Source organism: Cricetulus griseus (assembly GCF_003668045.3).
Source record: "Cricetulus griseus strain 17A/GY chromosome 1 unlocalized genomic scaffold, alternate assembly CriGri-PICRH-1.0 chr1_1, whole genome shotgun sequence".
NCBI classification, from domain to species: domain Eukaryota; kingdom Metazoa; phylum Chordata; class Mammalia; order Rodentia; family Cricetidae; genus Cricetulus; species Cricetulus griseus.
Window position 1 is genome coordinate 203,189,365 of NW_023276807.1, and position 24,667 is coordinate 203,214,031.

At 42.9% G+C, this 24,667-nt stretch overlaps 1 protein-coding gene across 1 annotated transcript in view; it reads right to left on the minus strand.

The window, feature by feature from the left end:
- Positions 1–22,213, minus strand: part of Gch1 (GTP cyclohydrolase 1) — a 31,621-nt gene extending 9,408 nt beyond the window's left edge. Inside the window, exons 1-3 of the mRNA XM_027386540.2 lie at positions 21,722–22,213; positions 4,194–4,303; positions 2,293–2,348 (exon numbers count right to left, since the gene is read on the minus strand). Of these exons, the coding sequence (XP_027242341.1) occupies positions 2,293–2,348; positions 4,194–4,303; positions 21,722–22,058 (503 nt within the window). The 5' untranslated portion in view covers positions 22,059–22,213. The remainder of the gene's footprint in view (positions 1–2,292; positions 2,349–4,193; positions 4,304–21,721) is intronic.
- Positions 22,214–24,667: the final 2,454 nt, after the last annotated feature.

The window sequence follows — 24,667 nt, forward strand, 5'->3', positions numbered from 1 at the left end:
CCAGATAACCCAGGATTCACAAACTCCATTATAACACAAAAGAACATTTAGGAGCAATAAAACACTGGTGGATAGGGCCTAGCAGAAATATATGAACACAGACCCTCACATTAACTTCCAGTTAAACACAAATTGCCATGTATACACATCACCTATTCTCCCCAAATCTCAAATAAAAGTGGGAGCAGATTTTTTTTTGTTATTGCTTTGTTTTATTTTTTGAAACAGGGTCTCTCTACATAGCTCCAACTGTCCTAAAACTCACTATGCAGACCAGGGTAGCCTTGAATTCACAGAGATATGCCTGTCTCTGCCTCCTGAGTGGTGGGATTAAAAGTATGCCATCATGCCCAGCTCAAAAATGATTTCTTTTGAATTCATGAACATGTAAGGAAAAAAGATGAGAGTAAGCAAAGTAAAAAGTGATACGCCCTGTAACTGCAGAGGCAAATGATCTAGAAGTAAATGGACTAGCCTGCAGGACCCGAAAAATACACAAGGCACAGGGGCAAAGAAAAGCAAGTGCAAGCCAGAGCCCCATATACAGAGTTGTCAAAAGTTTAAAACATATACACATATCTCACATGCTAAGAGAGTCCCCAAGTAGCTTGGCTCCCATTACTGTGAGACCTCCAGGAATCCTGGTTAAGACACCACAACACTCTAAAAACTTGGAAACAGAAAATAATGGAAAGGCCAGGACACTGAAGTGTTAAAGAGACTTGGAACACCAAAAAAGCAGTTCATACAGAGAAATCTTTACCTGGTCTCCAGACCATACAGTAAATAAGAAAACTCCTCCTCATGTAAAACCACGCAGGAACAATGAGAGTACAAAAGTCCCACTTGGCCATTCATCCCTAAGTATGATCACTGGAGTTCAGTTCCAGGGATATCAGGAATATGCAGAGAAAACATAAGTGTAAGGAGGGTGGGAAACCCTCAGTTATCCTCAGTGCTTTCTGAAACATGAAATGATTCACACCACACAGAAATAACCTGTATCTAAGGAATGTGGAAAAACCTTCACTAGTTATAATTCTTTCTGTGACACAGTAGAACTCATACTAGAGAGAAACCCATTGTGTAAACAAAAGGGAAATCCTTCACTTGCCCCAGTTCTTTCATTCACATGAAAGGATTCACAGTAGACAGAAATCCTATGAATGTTTTTTTACGAGTAACTTTCCAACACATAAATGAGTGTGCAGTGCAGAAAAACCTTACTGTACAACAATGTGGGAAATCCTTCACTTTTTTTTCTTTTTGTACCCTCACAAACAGAGAAAACTTATCTGTGTCAGCAACGTTGGAAAGCATCCATCAATCCAGTTCTGTTTGATAACATGAAGAATTCACAATGGAGGGAAAACCCGATAATGAACATATGAAGGCTGTGTAACCACAAGCCCTTTCTAGCACCATGAGAATGGGGAAAACTCACTAACATGGTGTAGTTTCTACTTGTTTCTGTTCAATTCATGAACATAAAAGAATACACCCTGGCAGAAAACCTTGAACAATGAGATAATCAAAAACCTCTACTTGTATTCACTGGAAATAAAGGTAAGAAGCGTGTGACATGTCTTCCTAAAACTAGGCCTTGTTATAAATATGAAACCAAGTTTAATCTTCTGGATCTGTGTTTTGCCTACATGACTTATATAAACACAAAAGTATTTCCTACAGTTCATTAGACACTGTTCCTCATATATGCAAATGCTCTTCTATTCCCTGCCCCACCCCCAATATAAAGACAGTGCAGTTAGACCCATGCACATGTTTCTTCCCCTCCTTGGTAACTGACCCCCCCTTAAGACCCAGGGCTGGACTGTGGGTAATCTTGGATCTTTTCCAGTTAGGGAAAACTACAAATTTGTGAGCTCCTATGTCAGTGGTGGGCTGGGGGAAGAGAGGAACAGGCAGTGAAAGAGCAGAAGGAAGAGACACGGTGTTTCTGATCTTGAAAGTAGGATTGCAAGTACAGATTTGTGGTTTTTTTTTTTTTTTCCTTTTTTCTTTTCTTTTTTTTTTTTTAAAGACAGGGTTTCTCTGTGTAGCTTTGGAGGCTGTCCTGGCACTCACTCTGTAGACCAGACTGGCCTCAAACTCACAGAGATCCACCTGTCTCTGCCTTCTGAATGCTGGGATTAAAGGCGTGCACCACCACTGCCCAGCTGCAAGTACAGATTTTAAGTTACAATATAACTTCTAGGTTAGATCCACAGAGTGGAGGTAAAAAGTCTTGAGGGTCTCAGCAGATAGGAACAATTCCATAAAGCTCATTCTTACCTGGCAAGTTTGCTGAGGCCAAGGACTTGCTTGTTAGGAAGGTAACCAATGTGGACCTTCAGGGAAAAGAGAAATTATCAGTTAAATGAAGAACAGCATTTCTTTGTAACAACATAAATGGATACAGGAAGACCATAGCATGCTTATATGTAAGTTTATCACTGTGACAATGCATCTTTAAAACTTGGGAAGCAGTTCCATGCATATGGAGACTGTAGAAGACAACAAAAACTATATAAGAACAGACTTGCTGCTGAAATGACTAAAGTAAAGTTGTAATGCTGCTGGGTAAAGTTCACTTCTTGATTCAAACCTGAAAGTTTTTCCTCTATCTAGGAAAAAGACACTCAAAAAAGGAAGAAAACATCAAGGAATAATCAGAAGAGACTCCTTTAAATTGCAGAAACTATATATAAATGTTGCTATTACATGTGTCACATAACCTTAAGAATCCCATCCCTGAGCCCTGACCCACAGTTGTTTCTATGAACTTTTACTCTTAGTTGTCCCTTCTAAGCTGCTGGAGAGCTCCATCATCCTGACAGAAGAAAAGGGTCACTACATGATGACTCTTAAAGAACATGAACCTATATGACCCAGGTTCTTTGTTTTGTTCTGTTGTTCTTTTGAGACAGGGCTTCTCTGTTTAGCCCTGGCTATCCTGGCTTCACCCCCGATTCAAGGTTAACTTTATTAACACAGTCTCAGGGTGTCACAGTGCTATCAAATACCCCACTACACACTTATGATCCTACAGTCCTACTCCTAGATACATCCCTAACAAAAATGTATGCATATGTGCATCAAAAGAAAGTTGGCAACCATATTGTTTTTAATTGCAAGAATACACAAATGTCCACCAAGCACTGAATTGGAGTTTGTACAATGCAATAATGTATAACAATGAAAATAAACACATCTTTATGTGTTGTGCTATTTCTATGTCTTACAACCATAAGAAAACAAAACAAAATATTTTAACAAAAAAGTGAAGCAGACTATTAACTTTAGATAATATTCATATTATTCCCTACAAGACTTCTGTTGGAAAATTAATATCAGAAAGTCAAAATAAAATTAAATTATTATGATACTGGGCATAACAGGACATTTCTTTGTTGTAAACATACATATTCTCAACGGTTCATTAAATGACAACTTCATGACTTATTACTATCTAGCTTTCATTGGATTCTCTTTTCCTACTATAAAAGGGATAAAATCCAATTAAATCCACTAATACCATAACCTCTACCTCTAGAAACATTGCAGTCATACCTGTTTATGTCATGATGTCACACTCTGCACACATGGGTCTTGGATCAAACAGTTCACTCAAAATAAAACAAACTTTTCAGAGCTTCAGCAACCTCCCTTAATGGATTAAATTTTAACTTCATCATCCCAACCTACTAACACAGCATTAAAGACAAAAGGCTGGTTCTGATCATCTTTGGGTTTTGTTCTGTTTGTTTTTGAGACAAGGTCTCTCTATATAGCACAGGCTGGCCTCAAACACTCTATCCTCCTGCCTCTATCTCAGGAGTGCTGAGGTTACAGGTACACACCACCACTCCTGGCTGGTTCTTTTTAAATTCCTTTTTTTAAAAAAATGATTTTTCAAGACATGGTTTCCCCATGTAGCCCTGGCTGTCCTAGAACTTACTCTGTAGACCAGGCTGGCCTCAAACTCAGAGATCTGCCTGCCTCTGCCTTCTGAATGCAGCCTCCCACTGCCCAGCTTAAATTTCCAATTATTAGGTTAGCTCAAATTAGGTATTTTTTTAATACCTAAATAAATAGAGAATATTAAGGATCAGTTGACAGTTTTAAATATCATTATCCTAATTTAAAACTTTCATTATACATTCTTAAATTACTAGGCAACAAGAAGAACTTACCCTTCCCACAAATGGAACCAGGTGATGTTCACACATGGAAAACATATCAATGTCCTTTACAATCACCATCTCATCATGATCCTCATCAAATATAGCATCATTCAGGACATCTGAAACCAGGAAAACACAAAAGAGAAAAGCCAGTTTGGTTAAATACAAAAAAATAGTAAATAATTTTAAACCCTCACTAAAACATTAAGAAAATGAAAGTGAGTTAAATCTCCCTCCTATGTGAGCAGTATTTTTCCTTAGCTGATATAAAAATCCTTGGGACAATATTTCACGAGAAATGCAGATTTCAGAGTGTATTTGTATCATGAGCTGGAGGAAGGGAAGAGAGGAGTAGGTATAACAAAATAATGGCTGTTTATGGAGGTAGAGATGGGTCACTCTTTCCACTTTCACATTTTCTAAAATATGTGTACAAAGCCACCTATGAGAAAAACATTAAGATCTAATATGCCTGTAAACTTGGTCTCTATTATATCCAAATAACTTTCTACACTTCTCAAAGTTCTCCAAAGTTATTTGGGGAAGCATCAGACTTACTCTAAATGGTTGCCTTCCTAAAGAAATAAATCCTATAATCTGCACGTGTGTGCTTCTCTGGGGAGCAGCAGCCTTAGGTAAGCTGTGAACCGCAGACATATGGCCAGGCATACAAGAGACATTTCAAACAAAATGCTGTATGTTTAAAAGCTGTACTTACTAAGTGTCCCTTTCTCATCTGCAAAGGCGAATGATGCTGAAGGGAACACTGAGCTCAACCTGCAAGAGCACCCTGTTCTGGCTACAGAAAGATAAAGGAATATAAGCCACTGAAGTATAGCCATGGTACTGACAAACTGGTGGAGGCCCTAATACTGTACAGGGATGTCATGTGTCATCGTCAAATAAGAGATGCTACACCGAGGGTGTTTTCTCACTTTTATAAAACAGATACATGCATAGGAAAACCCTGATCTCATAGCTTGGCAGACCATATAACACCAAGACAGCCTGTGTGTGAATTCAAGGATGTGGGGAATACCCAATCTACACAGTACAACAAGATGGGTGTGGGGAGATGAGCATGTCTTTGCAGCCACCCACAGCTATTTCTCCCCCCCCCCCTAGAAAGGCAGGCTGTGAATCAGAGATGTGCAAACACCCACCCCCACTGCCTGACCTTCAGGAGTTCTGCTACTGAGTCATGCATAAGCCACTGTGCTCATCCATTTGGAGTCGCCTGGGATTGTGTGGTAGGAGAGTCACTAGTGTGGCCAGCAAGAATGGATGTGTGTAGGGTTTAAACACACAGAACAGCATAGTACGGGGCAGGGACAAGCTCTCTGTCATTATCTAAATATTCCTTCTCTGTCAGCCGTCTCCTATGCAGGACACTCTGCCCTAACCTTTGATTGTATTTCTGAAAGCAATTTAAATATAGCTCCTTGGTATTCCCGGAAGTACTCTGAATTCTCCAAGAGTTTAATATCATCATAAGGCCATGTACAGCTCACTAAAATCTTTAGTCACATGAGAAATATGACTGAGACTGACAAAAAACATTGTTTCTGAATGAAGAAAAGAAAATCATGGGGGGTCTGGAGAGATGGCTCAGCGATTAAGAGCACTGAGGACCCGAGGTTCAATTCCCAGTACCCATATGGCAGCTTACAACTGTCTGTAACTCTAGTTCTAGGGGATCTGATACTTTCACCCCAATGCACATAAAATAAAGGTTAAATAAATTATTTTTTAAATAAAGAAAGAAAATCATGGGATGCCAGGCGTCCATTTTCTCTGCCAAAGGAAATCGTCAATGTACTCACAACTACATAGCACATATAAGAGTCAGCCTCAAATTAGGCTAAGTTGGAATCTGGTTCTGCCACCAGCTGGCTGTTGGACCTTAGGCAAGACACACCATGGGGGAGACAGCATCTTTCAGTGGAGAAACCTGGCAGACTGGGGCAAATCAGCCATTTCTAGGACATAATGATATTGGATACCTGCGTAGTATTAAAACTGAGGAATATGCTACACTATAAGATCATTTTAAGTAGAGGTTTCTTCTTCCTTTTTTTCTCAAGACAAAATCTCACTAAGTTACCTAGGCTAACCCTCCCAGCTCACAGCTTGGCTTCCCAAGTAGCTGAGATGATAAGAGTCCACCATCAGGAACTGCTCAAAGTGTATTCCTTTGGGAAAAAAAAAATCATTAAGGTCATTTAAAAAAAAACATGAAAAAACTGTGAAACTGTCAAAGTTGAGAAGATTAGTGAAATATGATAGCCAAGTGTAATTAAAACTAAAATCAGGCTGGGTGTTGGTGGTGCATGCCTTTAATCCCAGCACTCGGGAGGCAGAGGCAGACAGATCACTGTGAGATCGAGGCCAGCCTGGCCTCCAGAGCAAGTGCCAGGATAGGCTCCAAAACTACACAGAGAAACCCTGTCTCAGGAAAAGAAAAAAAAATAACAAACTAAAATCAGAACCTGAATTAAGTATGTAGTTAACAGCAGGAGCCAACATTGACTTAAGTGTTAGTAACTATACTTGTGGGCATGTAAGATCTTTTTTGGTAGAAGCTGGTAAAATGGTGTATGAAAACTCACTGAACCATCTTTGCAATTTGGTCTGAAATCTAAAATTACTTCAAAATTTAAAAAAAGATATCCAACAACTGCAATGCATAAACAGTGGAGTATGACTCAGTGAAAAACACAATGAACTACCAACACATAACAATATGCCAAGTCTCTGAGTGGCATAAAGTCACATGGGAGCATGAAAGGCTACTCTTGTGCACTGCACAGCAACATTCAGCCAATGACAGATCACATATGCAGTTGTGGCCTGAGAAGGCTGTGTCTCCTCGTCGTGAACTAGCTAGTCCCTTAAGTTCAGTTATGTGTAATCTGAAGAAACTTCACAGCGACACATGAATGTCCTAGGAATGAAACTCTAGGAAAGACTAAAGCATAGCAGCAGAGAGAAGATAGGTGACTTACAGGAGGCAGAGAAGTGGGAAAGGATTTGGCTACAAAATGACAGAAAGAAACTTTTTGGGGTGTAGACAAGGCCCACATTGTTATCCTAGTGGCTAGTTTACTATGTATGTGTATATATGTATATATGTGTCCCAATTCACGTCTTCTGTAGAATTGGGAGGTATTAGTTGTACCTTAATAAAGTTCACTTAATTTTTTTTCATGTGTAACATATGAATGTGTTTATCCCCCAAAAGAAACAGTAGAAGTCTAAATGACAAAGCTAGTAAAACAATTACTTATAAAGGGTTACAAATAAGAAGGGGAAACAGCTGGAAATAAATTGTTTTAAAATATACTTTGTCATATTTAAGATTTTTTTAAATACTTGCCATAGGTATTCATGCATAGGATAAAACACAGCGTTATCGAGGGCTTAACACTGTGGCTTCAGACCTGCACTGGGATCGAAGAACATATCCCCTGTACTATATGGTCTATTTTATTCCTATTTTAAGAGTCTGACAAATTCTCTTTAGCAAATTAAAATACTTAATTCAATTAAAATGATTTAGTGTCTCTTAAAAATAAAAAAAGATTTAAAAAAAATTAATTATGTGTATGGGAGTGGGCTATTGAACATGTGAGTGCAGGTTCCTGTGGAGTCCACAAGGGGGCACTGGATCCCCTGGAGCTGAAGCAAGATGTGCTGGGAACTGAACTTGGGTCCTGTGGAAGAGCAGCAAATACTCTTAACCACTGAGCCATCTCTCCAGCTCATGTTATGTAGTTTTGACTTTGAGTTCATATAAATGTTCATATACTAAGAATCAAACCAAGAAGAAACCTAGTTGTCCCCATAAGGCTTAATGCTTTGTGTAGAACTGAGACCCAGGTATGTTGCCTACGTCCCATTTCATTAAAAAGAACCCAGGCTATCAACTTGACCACACCAAGTCATTTTTCTTCAATAATGAAGTTTCCCAGCTATATTTACTTATGTTTTACTCCCACATATCTGAAAGCTGCCATCTGTGGATAATAAGAACAAAGCTTTATCACAGATTGTTTTAATTTCCTGCCTGTTATCAGTAGCAAGAAGGTAACCCTGGAAACGGGGTTTGCAGCACTCTCCCTCCTACTGTCTGTTAGTCACAACCACAAAGGAAGTCAGAGCAGCCTCCTGAAGTTAAGGTTGGTCCACACCACCACTGCACTTGCCAGCTTTAAGCAATGAAGCAACACAGCTCAGCACCCATCCCTCAAGCTTTTAGCCTGCTAGGACCCCTCCTGAAAATACAGAAAGGCCACAATGTGATATTCTCTAAGCATCCTTTGAAACAGGGGTTGCCAGACCCTTCCAGTGGGTGTGTTAAAACACCCCCACTTGCTGGGTCCCATTCACACACAGTTCTCTATAGCACGAATAATAAAAGGACCCCTGAGACAGATATTGGGGTTCAAGCAAAGCAGCCAAGCTACCAGAGAGTTCTCACCTCTAACAGGGCTGGAGCATTCCTACTCTCAATGTGGCTGGAGAACGAATGCCTGATAATGAGATCTTACTTCTTCTGTCTTATATTCCTCCCTAATGCTGGGTTAAAGACATGTGATCCCAGATGCTGAGATCATCTTTGTGTGAGCTGTCTCTCTTTAGGACTGGATCAATCTTGTATATCTGGGTGGCCTTGAACTCACAGAGATCCATCTATTTCTTAATCCTGAGACCTAGGATTAAAGGTGTGTACCACTACCTCCTAGCTTCTGGCTGCTAGGATTAAAGTTGTGTATCACCACTGCCTGATCTCTATAGCTTGCAGCTGACTTTGCTTTCTGAATCCTCAGGCAAGCTTTAATAAATCATAAATAATGTATCACTACAATTCTCTCTAGGTCTGGGTGGGCTTGAGAATCTGATTTCTGAAAAGGTCCCAGACCTGTGATGCTAGTTTGACCCATGCTCTGAGAGTCCCTGTTCTGAAGCCACGTTGCTACACAGAACTTCACATCTCCTAGATGTTCCTGCACAAATATGCACAAGTTATTTAGGACAAACAAAGATCTGTTTCTGTCAGGGAGAAAGGCAAAAGGGAAGGACTCTACCCCCAGGGACCTCCTATCAGTGAAGCTTGTTATCACTGTTTGGGGCATGGGGAAAGCATGCAAAGCCAAGGTGTGATACTTGATACATCTTCCAGCAGTTGAACCTGATGAAAGATGGCTTTGGAACCTTCATTGTACATCCATCCCAAGGACAGGAAAGATATAACAGGGTCTGCCTACAGCTTTTAGGGGAAAAAGATAAGGGGGAGAAACAATGGAACCCAGGGATTGAAGGGGGGTGCAACATGACCCAGGGCATGGAGAGTCTTTGCTTTTGCCCAGAATTAAATCATTTAAAGGTGACTTTACAGATAAGTCTGTCCTGTTTGAGGGAAAGTTTTTTTTTGTATCACGGGCCCAGCCTCCCAGCATCACTAACATCAGAGAAACTCACAAGGCCACAGCACTTGTGTCCCTAGGTCTCCTGCCTCCTCCAGACTGCCAGAGTAAACGCTCCATCTTCCCACTTTGGTGTTTCCACAGTGCCCTTGTAACATGCACCAAGACAAAGTTAAACACGAGACCCCTTCAGAATTAGCTTGGGAGTTCTCTCACACCTGCCAGTAACAAATTCAGACATCTAACGTCTCCTGCCCTCTTCTCCTTCATGCACTCGGGCACTCTCCAAGTATCAGTCTTCCACTGGTAACTAATGCCTTTAGATCTCTAGCCTGAAACTGTTTTAAGTTCTCCCTTTACTCCATACCAATGCAAATCCTATGTATCCTTATCTCGGAATCTGTTCCAGATGCTTCTGCTGTATAACCAGAAGTTCCACAGATAGCTTCTAAGGGCCATAGATTCTATGGACCAGAAATGAGACAGGACCCAGAGGAGGTGTCTGGCCAATACTCCTCTCCATTTGGAGCTAGAGTCAACTAGGGGCTTTTACTCATGTCTCAGACACCAGCAAGTAGTCTCTCGATGTGGTCAAGAGAGAAAAAACCTTGGGGTTGTTGGACTTTGTATATGATTATTCAAAGCCCCACAGTGGCTCATATTTTTAAGACATGCTGTAAGCCAATCCCACGGTTCTCCCTCATCATGAAGGGGGAATATATCAAGCATCCAGTGCCTCTTGCAATTTCTTAATTCTCCAAGGTCAGGTGAATCGGTATTACCACCATGTATAAAACGGAAAGGAGGACGAGTTTATAGACATGCCAGTAGTTATACAGCTAAAAGACAGGGATATGTGTAAGCTCTTAACCTCCTGTATTCAATGAAGTCATTGCTTAATGATGGTAGGGCTATGCTCTGAGAAATGAATCATTAAGCAGTTTGTTACTGTATGAGTATCATGGAACTTGCTTACACAACCTTCTACAAATTAACGGTGTGTGTCTGTGTGTATATTTAGATGTTTATGCATATGTTCTATTGTTTTAAGGCCATGACAAACAAAACACAAGATTAAAGCAAACACAGAGAAAATAATGCAGTCGAGTGGCAAGATGAACACAAGATGAAGAGGCTCTGTAGGTAGGTGCCACAAGACAGACTGTTCCATAGTTAAGTGTTCTGAAATAATAATTAAAAGTTTAACAGAGCAAGTCCACCATCCTGGAACACAGTATTTATTATTAATCAAGTATTGGTGCTGCACATGGTTGCATGTGTTATCTCTTAACTTACTGGCAACAGAGGAACTTGACACGCATCGGTAATGGGGTGTCCTGAGCAACAGGGATTTTTGTTCCATTACACTCTTATGGGGTCACTTCAGTATATGTGGGTGATGCTGACCGAAGCATAGGACAGAACTGCATATACATCCACGTCTCTTTAATTCCAGGACGAAGTTTCCAGTGCTATATATGGTCTTGCCGTGATGGCTGCTTAAGTAGCCAACACAGAGAACTGTAGTTCTTTTAGTCTTGGGTTTGAACTAGCTTGGTCGGTGTGTTTCTCACACTGACCTGTTCCCTCACAACAGCCAGTTGGACATTAGATGAAACCTCAATGCATTTGTTTTGAAGGTGCAACTGACTCAAAGCTTAGAGCTGGGCTGTTGGGCCCCTTCCAGGCTGCCTGCCTAGCCTACTGCACTTTGCCCTGCCTGTCCCCCACTTGTCCTCTCTCCCAGCATCCAATGCCCAGGTCTAGACAGCAGCACCAGTCTCCTGCTGTCATTACCCACCTAAGCTCCCCTCACACCTTCATCATCCTCCCAAGTTCATCAAGAACCCTGTGGGGACACTGTCCAGGCTCGGGCTCCTATAATACTGAGGAATTTCTATGAAAGCAAGAATTTTATACTTCCTTACTCATTATCAACTCTGTCACTTGAAACAGAACTTCTGTCAGGTGTGATGCCCTTAGTCCCAGCACTCAGGAGGCAGAGGCAAGTGGGTCTCTATGAGTTTAAGACCAGCCTGGTCTACATGGTGAGACTTGGTCAAAAAAAAAAAAGGAAAAGGAAAAAGGAGAAAAAGAGAAAAGGAAAAAGAAATGCTACTGAGCATTCTAATATATATATATATATATATACATATATATATATATATGAATAAAAGAATGCTTTAAATTTTTTGTATTTTGCTAAAAAGTGCTTTTTCCCAGGATATATAAAATATTTGTTTTTTTAATATTCATTACTTTTTGTAGAAGTTTGTTGTTTTTAAGTCAAGTAATCTAGGACTGACACTGTTTGCCAGACCTGGCATCTGCTTGGGATATTAAGAGTCACAGTTTCTTTTTTCCTTTTTATTTTATATTTTGCAAAGTTTCCCTAATATTTAAACCTTGGTGTTTAGACATTTTTTTTAGTGAAGCATGCCTTTCTATTCACTGTCCCTGATCAGTGTTAACAGCTGAGCAACATGGCGCTGCTAACTGCTTCCTGGGCAGCCTCCTGAGCTTGAAGGGTTTGCAGTATGCCCAGCAGTGGTGGATCAGAGGGACTCTGGAGACTGGAGCATATGAAGAGGCTCTGAGTCTCAACCTCCAGCAACACGCCACTGACCTTACCAGCAGGAGTAGGATGTGTGGCTTTAATAAGAGAAACAACTGTTCACCCAACTTTTGCTTTTGCTCTTGATGGGAGGACCAGCGCCAACATGGAAGCAATCCAAGGTTCTTGGCCTTGCACATGAACAGCAGGCTGTTGCATGGTGACTATGCATTAGGATACCGCTGTGGACCAGGGACTCCTGCAGCATATTTTTTACTGGGAAACAGTGTGAACCCCAAGAACAGCCACAGCAGCAGCTGCTGCAGGACTAGACCCACTGTCTCTGTTGTATCAGCTACATATGTTGATACTGCTTGTGCATCCTGTGAGGAAACTGGTCTAAAAGCAACTGCGTAGCTAGTGCTGGTGATATATTGCAATGGATGAGCCCTGGGCAGTCCAGTGAGGACTCGGTCTTAACTGAACAACCTGGCTCAGCGGTGTGGAGCTGAGTTCAGAGTCTGTACGACAGTCACCATGGAGTGACTTGAGGAGGTGCTGGCTGGTTGGCAGGGGTTGGTTACACCACTGAGCATAGTTCATACACTTGCATTATCTACATACACTGCATAGTGAGAAGACCATGGAGCTCTTCTTTCACTGAGCTAAATCTACATACTGTGGCTGTCACACTATTTTTAATTTATTTGGAAATCCAAACATGAAATTAGAAAATTAAATATACTAAAGTATAGTTGACCCATGAAGTTGAGCTGTGTTAATTTACTTATATATGGGTTGCTTAGGATATTTCTGACAATTTGGGGAGGTAGGCATCAGAATCAAGTAGCTTAGCAACATTTAAAAATTAAGGGATGTGACCAGGCGTTGGTGGCGCACACCTTTAATCCCAGCACTTGGGAGGTAGAGGCAGGCGGATCTCTGTGAGTTCGAGACCAGCCTGGTCTACAAGAGCTAGTTCCAGGACAGCCTCCAAAAGCCACAGAGAAGCCCTGTCTCAAAAAAAAACAAAAAAAAAAAATTAAGGGATGTATACAATATACACTGATGGTAGTCTGCTTTAATCATTTACTGCTACCTTGGAAATATACACAAATCCTTTTTTTTTCTTTTTTTCTTTTTGGTTTTTCCAGACAGGGTTTCTCTTTGTAGCTTTGAAGCCTATCCTGGCACTCACTCTGGAGACCAGGCGGGCCTCGAATTCACAGAGATCCGCCTGCCTCTGCCTCCCAAGTGCTGGGATTAAAGGCGTGTGCCACCAACACCCGGCCACAAATCCATTTTTAAAGTAAATATTTAGGGTGGGGAAATAGCTTGTTGGTAAATTGCTGGCTGTGCATGCTTGAAGACCTAAGTTTAGATCCCTCAGAACTAATTAAAACAAAACTGGACATGGTGACCATAATCCCACCACTGAGAAGGCAGAGGCAGGAAGATTCCCAGGGGCTTGCAAGCCATCTAGACAATCAGAGAGCTGCAAATTCAGGACACGACACTGTCCCAAAAACCAGGTGGAGGAGCAACTGACAAAGACACTCAATGTTAACCTTTGACCTCCACACACATGTGTACATATGCACACAAAGTGAAACTTCCTCCATGTAAGTATAGCCACACTGTGCCACTTATGGCCAAATGAAAATAAATATTTCAGTATTAAATCATAATTGGAAATGTGTTAACTGGGCTGGCGATACAGCTAAGTGGTAGGGCCCTTGCCTAAGATGCACAAGATCCCAGGTTCAATGCCTGACACCACAAAACTGTTAATTGTAGAACCATCATGATTTCATAGCTGCCTCCCATTGATTGCTACTGTCATGAGTTTATGTTGACTTATCTGCCAATATTTTCTTGAACAGTTATATAACTCATTAAAAGTGTTCTCTCAGGCTGGAGGGATGGCTCAGAGCTTAAGAGCACTGACTGCTCTTCCAGAGGTCCTGAGTTCAATTCCCAGCAACCACATGGTGGCTCACAACCATCCGTAATGAGATCTGATGCCTTCTGGTGTGCAGATATACATGGAAGCAGAATGTTGTATACATAATAAATAAAATCTTAAAAAAAGTGTTCTCTCATAGTTTTTATAATGTTTTTATAAATGTTTTTACTATATGATATGTATAGCATATCACCTCTACATTAATCTGTCATTAGAAAGGCTTTCTGTCAATAGCAGATTATCAGCTTTTAGATGACTTGAAAGTTATAGATGAACTTTTCATTGTACAGGGGTCAGTGCCCTGACACTAGCATTGCTCAGGTGACAACTGTGGAGTGCTATTGAGCATTTCTATGCTTGCCATATCCCTTGGTAATATATAACTGATGGTATTATCATTCAATTTCCTAACACAACATTCTGCTTCTATACACACCATTTTCACACAAAATTAAACTCTGCAATATTAGCCATTCTAAGACAATGGTATTTAAGTCATTTTCATATAGTAACTAACCTTGAACATACATCTTGTTTCCTTATAATTTCAACAATATAGTATCAAATTTCTATATGTTTGTCAGTCCAACAAAGAATAATGTACATCTATCTAGGATCTGTGTGTTTCTCTTGTGAAGAGTGAGATCACTTCCCAGCATCTCTTCTTATATAATCATATAATCATCAGCCCTCTGTCACGGACAGGGGTGGTAAATGTCTCCTCAGTTCATCACTTGATTCCATTTGTGTTGGTATTTAACATATGAAAACTCCTAATTTTATTATGTCAGTCATATTTTATGGCTTCTAGATTGGGCCATAATTAAGTAGCTTTCTATTACAGAATTAAATGCACTTTAAAAATTCCAACATTTTTATATTTGTTAAGCTTCATCTACTTTAAAACTTGCCAAAGAGTTTTATGGGTCCCTTTATAAAGGGATGCAAGAGTCCTGTTACACCTCTAAAGAATTCCACCTAGAAAATTTAAAATGAATTAAAAGACCAAACATCATTAGTCTGTCACTTTAATAAATATCAGGTCTAGGTAGTCACCAAAAGCTCCTAAAGTAGGAGGTGAAGAGCTGGTGGGGAGCTCTGTCATTGAGAAGTTGGGCTGAGATTCTTCAGGTTGATCAAGCTTAATGCCAGAAAAGGAAGACATTTGGCTCCTCTAGACAGAATCCCATGCTTCCTTCTATGAATCAGTCTTGCCTACACTTAAAAAGTTTTGGTTTTGAGAGATGAGCAAGTGTCTCAATCTGATAACTACCATATACTTAATACAAGAAATAAAGGTTCATGTTAGACCAAACTGGGAATAAAATAAACAAAGCCTACAATGTGGGGAATCCTGCAAAACAAATGGCCCATTTCTCCAACAACCTACTAGAGTCTAAGAAGTCAGTGTGGGTACAGACAGGCAGATCTCTGTGACACCCAGGGCTGCTACATGAGAAACCCTGTCTCAAAAACAACAACAAAGGGACCATAAGAAGAGTTTCCAAGTATAATGTGGAATTTTGTTTAAATCAAGATCAGTTTACACAAAGAAACCTATGAGACAAACATACTGCAAACATTTGCTAGATACTTGATATTAGAGGGCAGTGGTCAACTTTACATGTGGGTATGTGTTATTGTTTTCAAACCCTTATATCTTAGAGATCAGAAGAGTGTTTACCCCTGAAATGTCACATCAGGGACTTGCTTTAAGATGATTCAGTGAAGAAGGGTTGTGAGGCAGGGAGGGACAAAGCAAGACAGATCTATTTTTTGGTTGACAGTCACAGAGGCTGCGTGATGGGGACACAGCCTATTCTCTCACACACACTGAAACCCTTCTACCAGAAAGGATTTAAAATTTCTGATTCTGGGCTGGAGAGACGACTCAGCAGAGTACCAGCTGCTCTTCCAGAGGACCAGAGTTAGGTTCCCAGCACCCATATGGTTCACAACCATCTGTAACACCAGTTCCAGAGGATCTAATGCCTTCTCTGGCCTCTGTGGGTACTACAGATACACGGTACACAAACATACATGCAGACAAAACACCCACAAACAAAAAGTCTTTTTAAAATAATTTTTAAATCCAAAATCCTAACAAGACAAAGCACCAAGTGGTCTTTGTCATTCAGAAACAAATCCAAATATCCATTAAATCCATCACTGGTGTGGGGCAAGTTGCTAAGAATTCAAAGAGGAATGCCTACAGTCACTTCTTTTCTGAAAGTGTTCTACTGTAAAACAAAATTCTAATAAATCTGTATCTTCAGCCTTGAGCATAACAGATTTCCCAGATAGTTCAGATAGTCTCAATTAACTCACTCTAGTTTGTCCCTGAGTATAAGTGCCACAGACTCAATAAAGAATCTACAGCCATCAGAAGCATCTCCCTTCACATGGTTTGAAATTAGGATCTGTGCAATCCAAGACTCCTAATCTAGAAACCAGAAATCAGACATCAGCCCTCTCCTGGTAAATTTTGGTACTGCAGTCTTATTCACCCAAACACTGAACTCAAATAACCAAAGGATGCTGCAAATGCAAACCTGGAGAGATGCCCAGATGTGGAGGAGTTTCTAAAGCCAAAGCAAACGGCAGGAAAAAAATACAAAGGAAAAGAAGAGAGCCAAGTCAATTAGTAAAACACTGTCATTGACTGAAGGCCACATCACATGATGCCCGGAGTTAGTCCTCCCTGTGCCTCAGTTTCCTTATCTAGAACATGGAAATATTGCATGCCCTATAATAGGGCTATTATGAAGATAGAGCAAGGTGACAACTGTCAAGAATCAGGGAGGGCTCCAAACAAATGAGCAAAGACATCAAGTAGCCCCAACACCGCTGTACCTTCCATCCTGCCATCTCCCAGCACTAGTCAAGTGCCCTTGATAAATGCTCATGGAACCATGTGGCTATTGTCACATTTCTCTTTCCTGTGACTGGTTAATGTTTCTTTTCTCTAAAAGGCTACAAGTCCCCATGAGGGCAAGAACCATATTCAGCTTCACTCAATCTGTTCTCAGCATTCAGCTGGAACACAATAAAGAAATTTAAGTGACTCTAGGACTGGTGGTATACACCCTTGATCTCAGCATTCAAGGGGCAGAGGCTGGTGGGTTTCTGTGAGTTCAATACCAGCCTGGTCTACATAAGTGAGTTCCAGGACAGCCAGGGCTACCTAGAGAGACCGTCTCAAAATTAATTAAGTGAAACATTGGTTAAAATTCCCAGTTAATATTATGAATATTCAGTACTGCTTTGGATTGAACCCTACCAAGAACATCATGCTGAAGTCTTGGGTGCCTCTGAACATGATTTTATTGGATATGGGGCTGCTGCAGGTAAATCTAGATGAGACATACTAGACATGAATTCACCATCATGGTGTCCTCAGAAGACAAAAATGTGGACAGTGACAGAGGAAGAGATTGGAGGGATGGCTGCACACCAAAGATCGGGGATTGAATTTCACTGTCTCCAGTATAATGTCACAGGGAGCTGGGGTTTACTGGGTCCTCATTTTCAGGGTTATCCCCCAGGCCTGTAAATTCACTGAAGTCTGCTGGTTAAATCCCCAGTTCTTCCAGCCCTAGGAAACTAATACCAGCACCAATGCTGTGGTGGAGATTTGAATGAGAATGGCCCCCAGAGGTTCATGTTTAAATGCTTGGTCCCCAGTCTGTAGAACTGGTTGGGAAGGGTTAGGAGGTGTGACCTTGCTGGAGATATGACACTGGGGTAAGCTTTGAGGTTTCAGGAGCCCATGCCAAGCCCAGTGCTCCCCTCCACTCCCCACCCCCAACCTGAGGATAAGATGTGAGCTCGGAGTTACTGCTCCAGCACCATGCCAGCTGCCTGCTGCTACACTGGCCACCATGATGGTCAAGGACTCACCCTCTGAAACCAGAAGAGAGCTGCCACTTAAATGATCTCTTTTATAAACTGCCTTGGTCATGGTGTCTCTTTATAACAATAGAAAAGTAATTAAAGACAAGCCATGCTTGTTTGTCATTCCAAAGTTATGTGTAGTACCTTTATGTGCCTATTCTTGCCTTTTCTTCCCTGTTCTTAACAGTTCTGATCTACATAAACTACTATATCAATAGCTTTCTTATTTTCCCCATTACTCATGGTTCTCTATCTGGCAACAAATAAGCTCTATTAACAATTCACTAACAAAATTAACAAAAAGTATTAGTGAGTCAAGACTTAAACTACATGTTCACATTTGTCCATTTTGACATTTCAGCCCTTAATAAGATGAACTGTTCTGTGAGTGCATGTGTACATGTGTGTGTGCTCATGGCCAGAGATTGATATAAGCTGTCATCTTCAATTGCTCATCTTTCAAGACAGTCTCTCCATGAATCTGGAGCTTGCCATTTTGGCTAGACTAGCTATCCAGCAAGTCCCAGGAATCCCCCTGTCTCTACCTCCTGAATGCTAAGATAACACAAGTGTGTCACCATGCCTTGCTTCTTACATGGGTTTTAATGGCTATTCAGTAAGCATTTTGTCAACTGAGTCATCTCTCCAGCCCCTATAATATGTATTTTAAAACTGAGGACATGAATTTACCTTTCGTCTGTGATATAGGAGGGAATTACTAAATTTTCTCATGAGGTACTGTTCAGGGAGCAGGAACAATCTGCAATACAAGTGGCTGAGGGAGGGCCATGGCTTACTGTCCCTGCCAGTGCCATCGCCCTATGCTGGATTATACATATGCTTCCCGAAATCCGGAACACTGTTGACATGATCAGGAAAACTCTTGGCGGTCCAGGAAAGACAAGTGAAAACACATTCATGAAGAAATGTGACAGAAGAGTTAAGACTTGAGTATTTCCACAAACTCAGAAAAGGCACAACTGATGATGAGACCAGATATAGCATTTAACCTTTGGTGATTAATGCTGTCAAGAAGGTTGTCACTATTCATACCTGGAAGACAACGAAGAGAAAAGGCCAATTCAAAGGACCTTCCAACTCAATTAAGTGAAGGTTCTAGATTAAAGAAATGTAGAAAAAGCAGTTGTGATGCACACCTGAAACCCCAGCAGGAGGCAGGAGCAAAGGTGCCTTGCACCCAAAGAACACACCAAGGTAAAAGCTTAAGTCTGGAAAAGAAGAGGAGACAAACATGGACTTGGTCTGGGTTAGACCAAGGGTCAGCCTGTGGTGTTAGATTCAAAGGGCAGCAGCCCTGGCAGGAGTGCTGGCTTCTCCTCCACCCTACCTCCTGGCCCACAAGCTACATTCCAGTAGTGATACCCACAGGAAGACTTGGTGACCCTGACACATGCAGCTCTGTCATGGATAACCAGACGCTTCCATGGAAAGGCAGGCACTGGAAAGACAAAGTTGTGACATGGAAGGGTGGTAGAAAAATGACCAACTCCCCAGAGCCAAGAAATGAACAGAAAAGAAACTGGAAGAGAATGGGAAAAGGAAGAATGTGAAATACCACATGATTTCAGACATAAGTCAATAAGGAATTGGTAGACAGGGCACCAGACATACAAAAGGTATAAATCCCTGCAGGCTGTAGACAGAAGCAGGTAGATCTCTGTGAGTTCTAGACCAGTCTGGCCTATATATCCAGCTCTAGGACAGCCAAGGTTACAAAATTATTTTTTAATTCAATTCATAGATATCAATAATCTTAAATAGTCCATGATTCTTATTGTGGCAAAATATCTATAAAATTCTTCATTTTAACCATTTGTAAAGTGTACTGTTCAGTACTATTCACAATGTGTGCAGAACCACCTCTGTCTAGTTCCAGAACATTTCTATCACTGGAAAAGGAAACTCCATCCCCATTAAGGTGTCACTCTCCAGCCCTCTGTCTTCCTCAGCTGACGGATACCAATCTTCTGTCTCCAGGTCAATGGACTTTTTATTAATAAATTGAAGCAAAGGGTACTTTGTAGTCCTTAGTCCTCTTTAGCTGAATCTCAGCTTTTGAGGCAAGCCTGTTACAACAGTTCTCAAATAACAGGCAGGTTTCTTCAGAGAACTGTGACTTGTATCAGGGCTAGAAGCCGCTCTCCCTGGAGTGATGGGACAGACCCACAAAAGGAAGAGGCTGTCTGATGCTGTGAGCACCACCTTTTACATCTACAAGAGGCAGGATGAACACGGTTCCAGCAAGGTGTTCCTTGTCACATCCTGAACTACCAACAGACCAACACTCCCAGATACTGAACTCACAGGAAATCCAGTGACTGTTCTTCAGTCTTTGCATTTTCAAACTCTGCTTCTGGGATCCAAACTTTCACCATCAAAATGTAAAACAGTAAAACCCTGACTCAGAACTCCATCTAGGTCTGCTTCCTAGCATTCGGAAGTGGTTTCGTTTCCTTTGGGGCCCCACCCTTCTCAGGCTCTGATTTCCCACCCTTCCTTTGAGGTGGGGGAAGGTTTGGCAGAAATAATTGTTCTTTCTGGGATGGATTTTCAGTCTCTCAACACCTTCAGGAAAATGGCAGGGACAGACAAGGTGGACTACCTTTCAAAGCAGCGCTGTTTTTTCCAGGAGAAATGGTGAAGGCATAAAAACATGTCAGAGATGCACAGATGTAAACTGAACATGAGGCCAGAAGCCTTTTGTTTTAAAATAAAGACCAACACTGCGTACCAAACAGACAGCAAGGTCCTCATCATCTTCTACTTCCTCTTCACCCTGCCTCCATCCTACCCATCACCGGGTGGGGAAGGGCTTGCTGCCTGCAAGCTCAGACTGCTGATTTTAGGGCTGGGGAGCGTGGGGGGGAGGGGAACGACACAAGCACGGAGTCCCAGGTCTATTGCACCTCAACTCACAGGGAAGCAGCAGGATGGGGGTGGGGGTGTCCCTTTTTTTTTGAGACAGCAAGTGTGAAGGGTTTTCAGCAACAATACTAGCTCGAGAAAATCCCACACTTCAAACTGAGGAAGCCCAAACCCAGAATTGTGCCAAATTTTGGCAAAGTCCTAAACTGGAATAAACTTGAGGTGGTAGGGTGCAAATTACAACTCTGAAGATTCTCGCCACCACCACCACCACCACCACCACCACCACCACCACCACCACCACCACCACCACCACCACCACCACCACCACCACCACCCCCACCATTGCAAGTACCTAACTTTGCGCACTAACAGGCTCACTAGATGTACAAGAAGCCTGGCTTCACCCCAAAGCGCTGCATCTCAGACTGACACAAGAAGCGTCTCTTCAACAAGTGTCCAGGGAATCCTTATGTAGGGAAGGCGGGTGCTGGAAGTGCCTCATGAGGCTCTGGGTACCCCGATGAGAGGGTCCCACATTCCCTCACGCCCCGGAGCTTAGTGTCAGTGACTGTGCCCACGCAAGCCCCTTCTTCCCAGGGCCCCTGTGTGCCAGCCACACGACCCGGGAAGGGAACTCGCCTCGGCTAGGCGGAAGCTCCGGGGCTGAGGCTGAGGCTGGGGCTGGGAGGTGACAGCTTGGCTCCCTGCGCCCTTCAAAAGTGAAGCAACTAGGGAAAGTTCCCGGAGCTGCCCCGGCTACCTGAAGCCGCCTCCCCACGCCCCCACACTCCCCGGCGGCCGCACGGACCTGAGATGGTCTCCTGGTATCCCTTGGTGAAGAACTGCATGGCGGTGGCCGCTCTCCAGGGCGTCTTGAGCAGCCCCTGCCGCTGGGGGTCCTCGCCCAGCGAGCGCAGGATGGACGAGTAGGCGGCCGCCAGGTTAGGGAGGTTCAGCTCGTTATCCTCCTCGCTGCGGGGCCGCCCTGCCTTCCAGGCGTCGGCCGACGGTGCGCTCTTGGCCTCGGGCAGCCGGGACTTCTCGGCTGGCCGGCTGGCCCCGGGCCGCGACAGCTCCTTCCCGGGGAACCCATTGGTGCACCTGGGTCCCCTCGGCTTCTCCGCCGGCAGCGGGCCCTTCTCCATGGACCCGGCGCGACTGCTCCTGAGACACCCAGAGGTGCTGCAAGCGCTGAGGCTCGGCTTCGCCGGCGGCCGAGACCTGTGGCCGTCACCGAGACAGGCGGGTCAGCCTGGAGAGATCCTCCAGGAGTGAAGGGCAGAGGCCAGCTGGGGAGCCCCGCCGCGCCTCTTTTTATGGCCGGGCGACTCTGCCGGCGCCGCGGGCTGTTCTCATTGGCCCAAGCCTCTTGCGTCACGGCTCTCTCCCCGCCCCTTCGTCCCGCCCTCCTGGTTGGCCCCTAAGCCCGGCGGTTGCACAAGACTAGCTTCAGGTTGGATCCCCTCCGCTTATGAAGGGAAGAACTGAGTCAGCAAAGCGACATGAGTCCAGGAAGCTGGAACCTCAACGAATAGAGACACCCGGTCCACCTCACTTTCTAAGGGCAAAGGGAACATGGTCGCAAAAAATGTTGTGGTCTGGTTGCCCTGTGAAAGATGAGTTAACAGGTGACCTTGCCTGGGGCAGGCAGGGTGGAGCAAATAAGCTGGTGATAAACAACTCTAGTACTCTTTAAAAACAAACCATTTTTTTTTTTACTTTTTAGTTATTTTTTTGAGATCAGAGTTAATTTCATTTCTCTTTTCCCTTTCATCCCTTCAAATCTTTCCCCCACCTTGCTCTCTCTCAAATTCATAGCCTCTTTTCCTTTTATAGTTGTTACATCTGTGTGTGTGTTCCCAAATACAGAAATACAACCTGCTCAGTCTGTATAATGTCATTTATATGTTTATGTTTTCAGGGCTGACCATTTGGTACTAGCCTGTTCTTCCCTGGGGAAGACTATCCCAATCTCAGCATCCCTTGGTTGCCTGTTATTCTTTATCTAGGGTTAAGGCCTCCTGAAGTCCTCCCATTTGCTATCTCCCCTCCCAACCTCCCACCCCCATGTCCGTCTGTGTTCACAAGTCTGTTGGTGTCATCCTTTTACTTTTTTTTTTTTAACCAAGTCTCACTATATAGCTGTCTGGCCTGGAATTCGATATGTAGACCACCAGGGAGGCCTTTAATTCACAGTGATCTGCCTGCCTCAGACGTCCGTCTGAGTGATGACATTAAAGGCATGTGCCCAGCCTCTCTCACGTTTTAAAGGCTGGAGAAGTTGTGACTTGAAAGTTGTTCAATGGTTTAAAATGAACACAACACCTACCACTCTAGAGAACCCTGTGGCTACTATCAAGGCATGAGTTACAGCACCTAGCACTTCTGGAGTCCCTCTGCCTAGGAAGATACAGTATTTGTGGGCTGCCAGATCTCTATGCCACTGTCTTAACCTCCCCTGACCTTGCCTTTCACAATGATTAGGGAAATTGGTTCTTTCATTACCCTGAATCTGGTGATGACCAAGAGGACGGGGGCAGCAGCTACATTCTCCAGCCTAACAGTGTGTAATACATCAGGAACTGCTCCTTGGCAAACTAAACAGTGACAAGAGGGGTTAGAGTGATGGCTCAGCAGTGAAGAGCACTTGCTGCTCTTCCAGAGGACCTAAGTTCGATTGCCACTACATTCATCAGGCAGCTCACAACCATCCAGGTCCAGGATATCCAATCCCTGTACCCTCCAGGGGCACTAGCAATCATACACACAAGCCCCCACACAGACACATACACATAATTAAAAATAATAAAAATAAATCTCTTAAAGAAGAGTAGATGAAGAAGTAGGCATTGATGTTCTTGAGATTTGCATGACTGAAAACCATCTTCTGACCAACAATTAGGATTCGTTTAGTTGTGAGTCATTTGGCCACAAACCTCCAGATGTGAGAAGGCACTCACTGATTGCCAATCACCCATCTCCTGCATAAAACTGCCTCCCTAACTCAACTTTCCCAAGGATGTTTCTGTAGACCAGGCTGGCCTCAAACTCAGAGGTCCGCCTGCCTCTGTATCCCAAGTGCTGGGTTTAAAGGTGTGCATCACCACCATCCAGCCTAAGATGGTGCCATCAGCTGAGTTCACCATTGCATTGCCTCACTTGTTTTTCTACTGATTAGCTTCTTGCATGTGATAAGCCTCCTGCTGGCCAACATTTGTGGTGGCCAGAACTTTGACCCTGGAAAAATTGATTTGCAAGTGAAAAAAGTTAGCATTTTCATTTAAAACACATTTGTGTCTTGTGGGGAAATAGGTTGGTCAATTTTAAGTACAAAGATCCATTCCCCCATGTGCGTACAAACTGAAATGCTATTGACCAACTGGGCTTTCTTGCTTGCTTGCTTGCTTGCTTTCTTTCTTTCCTTTCTTCTTCTTCTTCTTCTTCTTCTTCTTCTTCTTCTTCTTCTTCTTCTTCTTCTTCTTCTTCTTCTCCTCCTCCTCCTCCTCCTCCTCCTCCTTCTCCTCCTCTTCTTCCTTCTCCTCCTCCTCCTCCTCCTCCTCCTCCTCCTCCTTCTCCTCCTCTTCTTCCTTCTCCTCCTCCTCCTCCTCCTTCTTTCTTCTTCTGACATAAGGTTTCTCTTTCTAGCCCTGGCAGTCCTGGAACTCACCCTGTAGACCAGGCTGGCCTCAAACTCAGAGATCTGCCTGCCTCCCAACTACCAGAACTAAAGGCATGTGCCACCACCACCCAGCTG